The sequence below is a fragment of the Gossypium raimondii genome, chromosome 11 (assembly GCF_025698545.1).
Source record: "Gossypium raimondii isolate GPD5lz chromosome 11, ASM2569854v1, whole genome shotgun sequence".
NCBI classification, from domain to species: domain Eukaryota; kingdom Viridiplantae; phylum Streptophyta; class Magnoliopsida; order Malvales; family Malvaceae; genus Gossypium; species Gossypium raimondii.
Window position 1 is genome coordinate 53,715,820 of NC_068575.1, and position 12,178 is coordinate 53,727,997.

General features: G+C 32.3%; 2 protein-coding genes across 2 annotated transcripts; both read left to right on the forward strand.

The window, feature by feature from the left end:
• The first annotated feature begins 8 nt into the window (after window positions 1-8).
• LOC105802936 (uncharacterized) lies at window positions 9-1,200 on the forward strand. Its single transcript, XM_012634848.2, has 3 exons — window positions 9-218; window positions 310-384; window positions 895-1,200. The coding sequence occupies exons 1-3, from the start codon at window positions 78-80 to the stop codon at window positions 1,000-1,002; spliced, it is 324 nt and encodes a 107-aa protein (XP_012490302.1). The 5' UTR covers window positions 9-77; the 3' UTR covers window positions 1,003-1,200.
• A 635-nt stretch (window positions 1,201-1,835) lies between these two features.
• Window positions 1,836-4,380, forward strand: LOC105802928 (GDSL esterase/lipase At1g09390-like). Its single transcript, XM_052624015.1, has 5 exons — window positions 1,836-2,420; window positions 3,016-3,201; window positions 3,305-3,462; window positions 3,600-3,870; window positions 3,960-4,380. The coding sequence occupies exons 1-5, from the start codon at window positions 2,117-2,119 to the stop codon at window positions 4,193-4,195; spliced, it is 1,155 nt and encodes a 384-aa protein (XP_052479975.1). The 5' UTR covers window positions 1,836-2,116; the 3' UTR covers window positions 4,196-4,380.
• The last annotated feature ends 7,798 nt before the right edge of the window (window positions 4,381-12,178 follow it).

The window sequence follows — 12,178 nt, forward strand, 5'->3', positions numbered from 1 at the left end:
CCAAGCTAATTAATAATACTATTAAGCCTAGTCGCTACAACGCAGTTATCACAATTATCTATTGCTGAGCGTAAACAATGGCTGCAGGTGAAGGGGGAGAATTCGTCTACAGAATTAGCACTGCTGAGGAATGGGAAGCATTGCAAAAGAATGGATCTGCTTTTGGCGGTGACTTAGACAAATCCTCTGGTTTCATTCACTTCAGCTCCCTTCATCAGGTCTCCCTTTCTCCCTCCAGTACTTTATTTTCTAATCGTTTCTTGATACATGACAGTGAATCATGTTTGTGTTTGGTTACAATTATTGCAGGTGAAGCCGACACTGCAGAATTTTTTCTCCAACGTCAAGCTGGATTTGTACCTTCTTCAAATTGATGCTAAGAAGGTGAAATAAAACATCTACATGTTTTTTGACAAAGAATCCTTCAGATCTTACTCTTGTCTTTGCTAATTGATGTTAGAAATCAAGCTGAAATGAACATCTAAAATTCATGGGTACTTGACTCTATGCACGGCATATGTATATCTTGATGTTTGGTCTGGAATTGAGAGATGTGCAAAACCTTAAAATGAACTTTACAATTTTAGTTATCAAGGAAGCAAAAGTAGGAAGGTTGGTTTAATTGTTCATTTCTGGAAATGATAGGAGTTCTGCTTAAAACATGGGTTAAAAATCCATTCATCTTCTAATCATAACACCTTTATTATTTCGTACCTAAAGAAATAAAATCTGCAACCAAGTTTCCATATATTGAGGAATGTTACAGGCCTTGTTATTTCCCTGTCCTTGAATCAGTGACATAATGATATACAAACACTGCATTCGCAAGCATTGAGCGTCTGTTAGTCACCTCAACTTCTTGATGTGTATGAGCTCTTTTTTTAACATCTGCAGCTTGGAGATGGATTGATATATGAAGTTGTAGATGGTTCCAACAGCTTCCCGCACTTCTACGGCCCATCTCGAAGCTTTGCTCCTCTTCCATTAGATGCAGTTACATAAGCTGAGAAGCTATCGGTAGTAGATGGCCAATTCAGCTGCAGTTTACTGAATTAGCGCTGATGCTTCCAACAGCTTCCTGCACTTCCATCGTGTGGAGATAATGTACGCATTGGATTTGGATGTAACTATACAATGTTATGCCATTGTAATACTTCACTCCTAATAATAGCAATGATGTGTGTATTAGTTGTGGTTTTATCCATTATACTTCTGGGACTCCACCTCTGTTCACACCCTGTATCAGAGGTTGAAGAATTTTGTTATTTTGTTTTCTCAGCCTGTAAAAGTTTCTTGCTAAAAATATGGGCTAAAATCCCTGTAAAACTTGAACGGTGCCATTATTACTAGCAGAGAATCCACTGGACAGTGAACATGTGAAGATAAGAATCAATTCCAGTTCAGCAGATAATGGTAATTGGACACAAGCTACCAGGTTCTTCGAAATCATCATTATTATTATTAAAACATCCGGAAAGGAAAAATGCCAATAAAACCAAAAACCTTAACATCTTTTTAATTGTTTAGCAGTTTGTCCTGACATTGCTTATGCATGTATTACATCAGATTTACCAGTTGTGACCGACATTTTATAATCTCCACCTACCACTCCGCGTTTGGTTCTGTCAATTCATCCATCAAGCTTCTTCTGTCTAAACAACCAAAAAGTTAGTGCCACAAATCTGTAATGGAAATGACTAATCCCACTTGATAATTGTATGTCATGCATCACAGCAGCTGTATATGCTGGTGCAAAGTACTATGACTTCTCTGGTTTTATGGCCTGGAATTCATCACACAAATTTCCTAGGCCAATCCACTTGGACCATACTGCATATCTTTTCAAATTAGGTTTTCATTCCATAAATGGTCTTTGGGGTTCCTTTTTTTTGTTACTTCATTATATAACATAGGCTCGTATATTCCATATATGTTTTCTGAAACCATCAGTCAATATCTCTTGCGAAAAGACAATAGATTTCGATTTCTTTTTTCCCCTTAGAATAAATGCCGGGTGGATGAGATTAAATCTCCCTTCCTAGTTGTAATTTTCCCTACTTTAGAGAGAGAGAGAGAGAGAGAGCGTGTGTGTGTGTATATAACAAGGCCATCATTTATGATTGTAGTAAAAGAAAACGCAAGCAAGCTAGATATGGGAGTCGTAAAGGGAGGACGTTATCTTCTGGTTCCCTTTTTCACACTTTATATGATTCTTTTCCTCTATCTCCCGCTACTTCCCCATTCAGTCCACTGCCAGTGTACCAAAACCCCTATTATCTTCAACTTTGGCGACTCTAACTCTGACACCGGTGGCTATGCAGATGGTGTAGGACTCAACTTTGCACCTCCCAACGGCCGTACCTATTTCCATCAACCAGCTCGTCGTTTATCTGATGGCCGATTGATGATTGATTTCCTCTGTAAGTTCACGTTTGCCTTTTTTCGCTCTATACATCTTCAACAATAAATCGGTCCTTATTTTGCACATATACTTAGAGATGTATGGAAACTCGTGACAGAAAATGCATGAACCATATACAAAACTCATAAATTGCTATTTTTTTTGCACACAAACAAGCTTTCCTCATGACAAAAAGTTCGCAGTATTTCATATATAATAAGACAAATAGCTTTTGTTTTTATGCTTATCTGCTAACTCTGCATTTGGCCACCTTTCTGCCTTGAGCATTACCGGTAGGAAGGGCACAGTGCCACATCACTTCTACTTGGTGCCCTGTTGTATATACGATGAAACCTTTTCTTTTAGATGGATTTCTTCCCCAAATCAATTGGGCTGATAAACCCATAATTTGATTCCGGTAGATGGGCTTGTTATCTTCAAAATCTGACTACCGAAAAAGATAGACAGCCCAATCTTTAGCTCACAGTTTCCAGGAAATTTAGATTTTTTGTCTCCACCGACGGACCATTATTTGTCTGGAAATGGATCATTTTGGAAACCAAGGTCAGAAATTGCGTGCTCTATGTTGACCTGGATGCTGAATATTTGTGCAGGTGAAAGCTTGAATACTGATTATTTGACTCCATATCTGAATTCTTTGGAACCAAATTTTACAAACGGCGTCAACTTTGCAATTATTGGGTCAGCCACTCTGCCTAGATATGTACCTTTTAGTTTGTTCGTCCAAGTTTCTCAGTTTCTTCGATTCCGCTATCGCTCCCCGGCACTCATGTTGAACGGTATGTTCTTACATGAACCATGAAAATTAGCTACTTATTTACAACTCTATTTATAAGATAATTCACCCAACAATATGTTTCTTCTTTTGGTCTCTCGAGTCAGGCTACAAAGATTTGGTTGGTGACGAGGACTTCGAAAATGCACTTTATACAATTGATATTGGACAGAATGATTTAGCTGCATCATTTGATAACCTTACCTATTCACAAGTCATTGAGAGAATCCCTTCTTTCATCACTGAAATCAAAAATGCTATTTGGGTGAGTCCTCGCGGAAATCAGATTGGTTAGATAAGTTTTTAAAAGTACCTAAAATAATAAAACCCACCACCCAGTGACTTGTTTCATGTGTCTACCCAAGATGTTTATTTTATTCTTCTCTGTAATCTTAATTGCAGAATATATATGAGAAGGGAGGGAAGAAATTCTGGGTACACAACACTGGCCCACTCGGATGTTTGCCCCAAAAACTTGCTTTGCTTGCCCGAAACGCCACTGAACTTGATGAGCATGGCTGCCTTCAACCTCTCAACAATGCTGCGAAAACATTTAACGCACAATTGCGTGTCTTATGTGAACAACTGAGACGTGAACTGATTAATGTCACCATTGTCTATGTCGACATATATTCCATCAAGTATGATCTCATTGCCAATGCCTCTAATTACGGTATGCTCTCACTTCTCACCGCTTCTGTTTCATGTTACTTGTAGTCGGGAATTTTAGTCTCAAGTTGATTGAACCGTTTTGACTGACAGGCTTTGAAAGTCCACTAATGGCATGTTGTGGCAATGGGGGGCCACCATACAACTACAACGCCAACATCAATTGTGGCCGAACTGGTTACACTGTCTGCCATGAAGGATCCAAGTTCATAAGCTGGGATGGAGTTCACTACACGGAAGCGGCCAACGCCATTTTCGCTTCCAAAATTCTTTCTACTCATTACTCCACTCCTCAACTTAGCTTCAACTTCTTCTGTAACAATATGTGAATTCTGCCTGGAAAAGAGGCAAAGGAACTTAGTATTAAACTGTAGAGAAAACTAAGACACATATACCCCTGGCGTGCTCATACTGTTGTAAACCACAGATTACTTCCATTAATTGTTGCCATTCAATCACGTGGCAACTTTTCCTCTCCCATGTGGTCTAATTTGCAATTTACTTGACTTCCTAACTGAGCATTGCACTTGAATTGAAATGAATTGTGTAGTTTAAAACTATCAGCTTCTTTTAATATCAAGAGCCATATATAGGTGTAGGGATTTTTGTGAACTGGTCCTTCATTTTTATAAATTTCCGAGTTTCTCCCTTCTTTGTTAACGTCCTCGGCTTGGCTGGGCGGATGTGGGACTGACACAATGTCAAACCCTGTTGGTGGTTGACGGAGGTGACCCCCTTTTGTGGAAGCTTGAGGCCCACAATTTAATAAGTGTGCCACAAATCAATCTCAAAATTCATGCGTTTACCAAAGCTTAATTGGGGGCGCAAATTTGCTGGCCATATATCGCATTAGCTGGACTTCCCAGTCCCATAGTTGAGATTAATTTGCATAAATTGCTTTATGAATTACCGTTTGATGCATTATATTATATAAATCTAAATTAAGTTGACTTACATCAACTTAAAAATTAAGTGGTTTTACATTTTTCTAGTGATTTTTTATATAGTTTAATATTATAATAATTCAACCGTTGAATTTATCAAGATATTTATAACGACCTAATTTTTGTTAGTATTAAAAAGTCAATTTCAAGCTGAATTTGCTAAAACGAACCATATAAAAATTTAATGAGGAAGTTATAAGTTAAACACAGGACTAAGAAATGAGATTATCTAGTAATTAAATTGATTAAGTTGTTATAAATTGTACAAGGAATAAATTAAAAGAAAAATAGAACAAGAAGAAGTTACAAGGTCTTAATGTGTAATTTAATCAAGGACCTTGGAGTAATTAAACCAACTATTTAAACCATGTTAAAGTTAATGGTTCATTATGTCATCATTTTCCATTAAATTAACAAGTAAGATTAGCACATTAAATTAATGGTTTAATTAAGTTAATGGCTTTGTTAATTATGTGTATGTATATATATATATGACAATTAGTGAGAGAGAGAATGTAAACACAAACATTTCATCTCTCTTTGTTTTCTCAACCTTTCCGTTTCAATTACATAAGGTAAATATGAATTTTCATTTGAATTTTATGAATTCTTGATTAGTTGAATTTGGTGTAGCTAACCCAAGTGATGGATTTTTCAATTGTGGAGTTTTTATCAAATTGCCATAAATGAATCTTAGTTATTTTGAAACTTGAAAACATGTTATACTTTGGTTGGATTAGTTTAGTTTTGAAAAGAACATGATAGAATTAAAGTGGGTGAAGTTGTAATTATGTTAAAACTTGGTGTTTGTAATGGAAATTATGGTAATGTTATTAGGGACTAAATTGAATTGATAGAAAGTTGTTGAAAATCTATGTTGTAAATTGGAAGTTGTTAAGAAATTATGCTATAGATTAAAAGTATAAGGTTCCTAATGAAAGAATATGAAATTAAATTTTGATTCAATACTAAATATCGGGAGATATGAGCATTTGAATATTATGGCTTATAGGGATTAAAATGAACAAAAATACATTAATATTTAATTATTGTTAATATGGGAATTTGATTGAGAAATTGATATCGTTTTGAAACTGTATTATCGAACATAACGAAAGATAACACCAGAACATCAAAGGCGAAAAGAAAGAAAAAGGCGAGCATCCAATAGCTACTGTGGTTTATGTTTTTTAATTCATTGAGTATCTAGTTAATAGAAACAGGTTCGAAATATGTATCGAGGTAACTGTATATCACCTTAAAGCTTGAGATGATAAGTTTGATATTACATTTTATTCAAATTGTGTTATATATATATTTGACTTAGAAGATATATATACCCACATACATGTGTTTGACGATAAATATCATATATTGATACTTAATTGTGATGGTATGTATTACGATGATGGTTACATGTGATAAAGCCCCGTTAAACGATGTTAGATGTAGTCCGAGTATAGTTGGCATGTCATAAGGTCATCGTTATTAGTGATTTATTAGCTCCAACTTAGACCTGTCCATGGGCCGGGCCGGGCCGGGTCCACAAAAAATTTTAGCCCGTTTACTAGGCCCGGGCCCGGCCTAGCCCGAAATATGGGCCTGAGATTTTGCCCAGGCCCGGTCCGAAGAAAAAATATGGGGCCCGAGCCCGGCCCGGCCCGTTTTTAATTAAAATTAAAATTATTTTTTAATAAAATTAAAACTAATTGTTATTAAAATTAATTGTTAGTAAAATTATCAAATTATTAATTGTTAATTGTATTAATTGTTGTAATAAAATCTAACATTTGATTAGTAAATTTATCAAATTATTAATTGTATTAATTGTATTAATTGTTGTAACAAAATCTAACATTTGATTAGTAAAACAAACTTGATGTTTTATTATTATTATTTTGTAACACTAGTCAAGGAAATGAAAGTAAATAAACTTAAAATAAAAAACTATTATATTTTAAAAATAAAAAATATATATTTAATATTTTTCGGGCCGGGCCGGACCCGGGCCAAAAAAATCTTGCCCGAGGCCCGACCCATTTTTTAAACGGGCCTAAAATTTTGCCCAAGCCCATATTTCGGGCTTATATTTTTACCCAAACCCTCCCATATTTCCAACTCTTAGAGGATTATGGACAAATATCAAAAGTCATCATTGTCGGGTAATCCAAGATGACAAAATAAAATAGTCCAAACAAATACTAAAAGTCATCATTGTTGGGCAATTGGGGATGGCTGAATAAAATAGTCTTAATTCCCAAAGAGTCATGGACTTACTCATTATATAGATCCAAGTATTAGTTCTATTGTCTATTGTCGATTAATAGGGGCCGAAAAGAATAAATATTAAAAATGATAATGAAAGACGTTGGAATATTAAGTACATCAATATATGAAATTATGAGGCATTCATACAAGTATTGAAGGAGAAAGTTTTGAAATTATGTGATTATTGACTTTGCGACGAGTTAAGATAGTGTAAATGTATTTGATGTTTACTTTGTATATTTGGCTTAGCTTAATTTTATTGTATTGAATTTGAATTATATTAGTATCACTGAGTATTCAATACTTGGGGTATGGTAATGTTTGTTTCTGTGCGTATCTCTCGGACGAGAGTTATCGTAAAATAGAAGTTATACATCAAGTCAATAGCTCAATTTGAAAATCAACTTGTTGCTTACTTTGTGTGTTTGTATATGTATAGGTTGGTTTTCAACTTGTTGTTTTGGTTGGTATTGTGGTATATTGGTTATCTGACATATAATGTCTATAAAGTTGAATCTCATTTTGTGATTAGTAGATAATTATGTTAGCTGATATGAGGTTGGTTATGCAAATGATTTAGTCAGGCATTGATGCATGGATTGCTGTGATATTATGATGCTTAATTGCGTTGGCATGTGCCACATTGATGATTAAATGTTGGTGAAATATTTGGGTAAGTTTTAAGTATAAATGAGAATGGTTTGGAGGTTTGAAAATGTGTGCTTTTATGTGAATTTCTCATTCAATCTCGAGATAGAAAGAATAAGTTTTGAGATTATGAGAATAAAATTTACCTTATTGTTCAATCTAGAGTTTGATGTCTCGAAACTTATTAAACTAGTCTTGAGACAACCTCACTTATGTTCTGAGATAGAGTGACCTCTGTCCCGAGACGTTCAAATCCCGTAATTAAAATAGAAAATAGGGGAGGTTGGTCTCTAGACCAAGTCTCGAGATATAAGGGACCTTGCCTCAAGACACAACTTTTAGTATCTCGAGACATGTCGATATTGAAGCTAAAATTTTGAAAAAATAAAATAAGGTTTGTCTCAAGACATGAAGACTCTTGTTTTGAGACACAAAATTGAAAGTTGACAATTGAGTTTTGGAGTCGAATCCTAACTCTAAATTTGACACTTATAACTTCGTAAAATAATAAATTTGAATCTTAAACATTATGAATACATATGTATAAATATGATTGGTGTTTAAATTGAATTGATTGATAAATATGAAGTAAATTTTGTGATTATATAATGAGACAGCCTGAGTTACCTTAGCAACATAATATGGCATCACATTCGAATTTGACGATCGGATCAGATCGGATGTAGGGTGTTAAAATATTTGTACTTAGTATGCATGTAAATTTTTGGATTGACCATATAAAATATTAATCATAAAAAAAATTTATGAAGAAATATAAAATTATTTAAATTTTATATCCCTTTCAAAAAAACTATGGAAATTTTATATCCTCTCATAAAAAATTACCTAAATCCTAAAAGCAATTGCATAATAGAGCTTGTCCATTATTTTAATTTGAAACACAAATGGCTATAGAAAAATCATGTTGTTGATAAAGGAATTAAGAATCTAACTATTTTATTAATAAATTATCGTAAATCAGATTCAGTGTCAACTTTAGAATGAAAGCAATTGAATAAATTAAGGTTAAAGCATAATTAGTGTAGTGATAATACTGTTCTCTCTGCTCCATATCATCTATAAAAAAGAAATTGTACTTAATGTAAACGGGCGTATAGTACGAGGGGGCATCTTTCTGAAAACTACCTTCTTAAGCACTGGTTGATGTCACTTTTGGTCATCTCCCTCCATGTAACACCCCGAAAGTTCCTACAGTAAGAAAGTGAGATATTACTTTTGATATAGTAAAATAAGGAAATAAGTTGACAAAAAGAGAAATTTTGAGTTATGTCAACAAAATCTATTTAGGAAGTATATTATGATATATTAACTCAAGAAAGGACTAAATCAAAAAAGTGAGAAAATTTTGTGGCTTAAGAGTAAATACTCAAAATTTGAAGGGTTGAAGTGTAAATATGGAAAAATTGAAAGACCAATAGTGCAAATATTTTAAGGGTGGAAGGATCTAGAAACTAGAAACTAAGGAAAATGGATGAATTAAGACCAAATTGAATAAGTTGAAAAATATGAGGGGTTAAATCATAATTTTACTAAAATGAGTGATGATTCAATGGAGGAATTTTGAAGGATCATAAGGGGAAAAATTGTCATTTAGCAAGGAAGATAATTTTGAAGAGTAATGATGATGTTGGTGATATTTTAGATTAATAAAATAAATAAATATTAGTTTATTAATATTTTGATTTGACATTTATTTATATTTTATTAATTTTTATTTAGTATATAAGGAAAGAAAGATGAAGAATTCTCTTCATCTTTCCATGGTTTCAATGTGAGAAGAAGAAAAGAAAGAAAAGTTTTTCTTTCTTTACAATTTGGTCTTTTAGCAAAAATCTACTATTTTACTTAGAAATCAAAATAATTTCTATAGCCATCAAGAGAGAAAACATTAAGGAGACTATGCGAGCTAGAATATCAAGTTAGATACAATAAAATAGAAGTTTGAGGGAGAGAAAGTCAAGTTAAAGTTTGGTTTCAAGATAATAATGTATGGATATTAATGTTTTATATTATTTTTAAGCTTAGTAGTGATAGAAAAGCATAAAAACGGTGTTAAAGTAAAGATTTCTCATGAGGAAATATTGTGTTTTTGACATGTTGATGAAGTGAGAAGTTGAGTAAGTGAATCAAGTGGTTGGAGAAGAGAAAAACAAGAGATTTTGATAGAAAAGAGGTAAGTACCCATGAACTTTCTTGTTATTTAAGGATTAAAATGTGATTTTTGTAAAGTAAGTGGTAATTAAGTAAAATATATATAGTGTGAAATAATTTCTTAAGTGAAGGAGGAAATTATAATAAAAGTACAATAGTTGGGTTATGTGTTAGCAAAAATATACAAAGTATTAGATAAGTGAAATTACATGAAAATGTGAAATTTTATGGAAATAAGGACTAAATTGAAAGACTTGAGAAATATATGTGGTAAAAACAATACAAGTGAAATACATAGAAATTTGATGTGGAAAATGAGATAGTAGAATTAATTATGTGAATTAAGTGAGAGGTGAAAGAAAAATTATTTAATAATGAATAGAGAAATTTTTTTAAATGATTAAATTGGAAAGTTATAAAAGTTTACAAGGAAATATTGGCAACAAAGCATATGGTGGAAAATAAAAAGAATATATGAATTTTGTAATCCAAACTACAATTATTTCCTAAGTTATGGAAATTAAGGGTTAAATCGTAAATTTGGGAAATTTTATATTAGAAATAGAAAAGTGAAGTGCATAACACTTAGAATGAGAAACATTAATGTTGTAGTGAATTTTGGAATATTAATAAGTATTGAATTATGTTATATGTGTTATTAAAAGTAAATTGCTACATTAAATTTTGTGCTAAGGACTAAATTACAAAATATATAGAAGTGATGTGAAATACATGATAAGGATTATTAGTGAATTATGGATGAACAATGAATTTAGAAATATATTACATGTATTAAAGATAGTGAAGATATAAGTATAAGGATTATTGGTGCAAGGATTAAATTATAAAATATGTAAAAGCATTATGCGAAAAGTGTAAAAGTGATATGTGTGCATGATATAATTTGTCCAAGTAGACGAGATTAGAACTACTAGGATACTAGTGGCATGCCATTAAGGAACCTTAGCACGCTCTCTGATTATTAGCATGTTAGTGCTCTCCGTTTAGCACATTTGCGCTCTCTATATAGCACTTTAGTGCTCTCTATTTAATAGTACATAATAATGTACCTCTGTATCAGTTCCATATATCCTAAGTGTTCTGTTTAGTCTACTGGGCCTTTGCTAAAAAGGTAAACAGTTTTCGTTACAAGGTAAAGGTTTATCTCTGATTCATATTTGAAATATTGAATTAAAAATAAATTGTGAAAGAAATTGTAACACCCCCTAACCCCAAACCATCACCGGAATAGGGTTACGAGGCATTACCGGACATATCTGATAATTTACAGTAATTCTTAAATAAATATCAAACATATTAAGATAAAATCATAAATTCATATAAAAATTACAAATTGATTTTTTTTTATAAAAATTTCGGCAACATTTCTGCCTACTTTTACACTAAACCTCCTGCAAATAAAACCATAAATTTTTACAAACATAACCAATTCAGCCAATTCAACCAATTCATTTCACATTCTTATTTTCTATTCTAAATGCATTCTAATCAAACTCAATTAATTCAATATCAATTTAAATTTATCAATGTACTAATTAATTTGGAATGGATAAATTTCTTTCATTAAAATTCTTAGATTTATAATACTAACATTTTTAGCTATTTATATTCAAAACATAATAACGTTTATACACATCCTATGTACATGCCACATTCTAAAAGAAAATATACATCACCAAAATTTGCTGAAGTCGGGTCTGGTTTTGGATGCTGGCTCAATACTTGACTTCTACAACCTGCGCACGGAAACAACCGTACGCTGAGTATTTTTATACTCAGTGGTATTACTATAAATTAAACTATTTAATAATAATAAAATTTGAAATATTGACCATAATCTTTATAAATCACTTAAAAACCAAATATACATATTCATATATCATTCCATAACTTTTAAATATATATACATTTTCATTCTAATTCAATTCATAATTTAACTCATACATTCTTTCTCGTATTTTTCTATAGTGACAAATCAACAATTTCATTTTTAAATTTTCATTTCAATTATTTACCCTATTAACAACTTGTTCAAAATGAATCATGTTCAAAAACCTATGAACTTCCATAACCTCCACTTAATTTCAACAAAACTTTGTTTTAAAGCTTCTAAAACATCAAAATGAAGAGAAAATGACTAAATTTAACTTACCAATTAACTTGAAGCTTTAAAATCTCAATTTCCCCTTTTCTTTTTCTTTCCCTTTTTCCTCCCCTGTTTTTCGTCTCTTTCTCTGTTTCTATTCTGTTCTTCTTTTG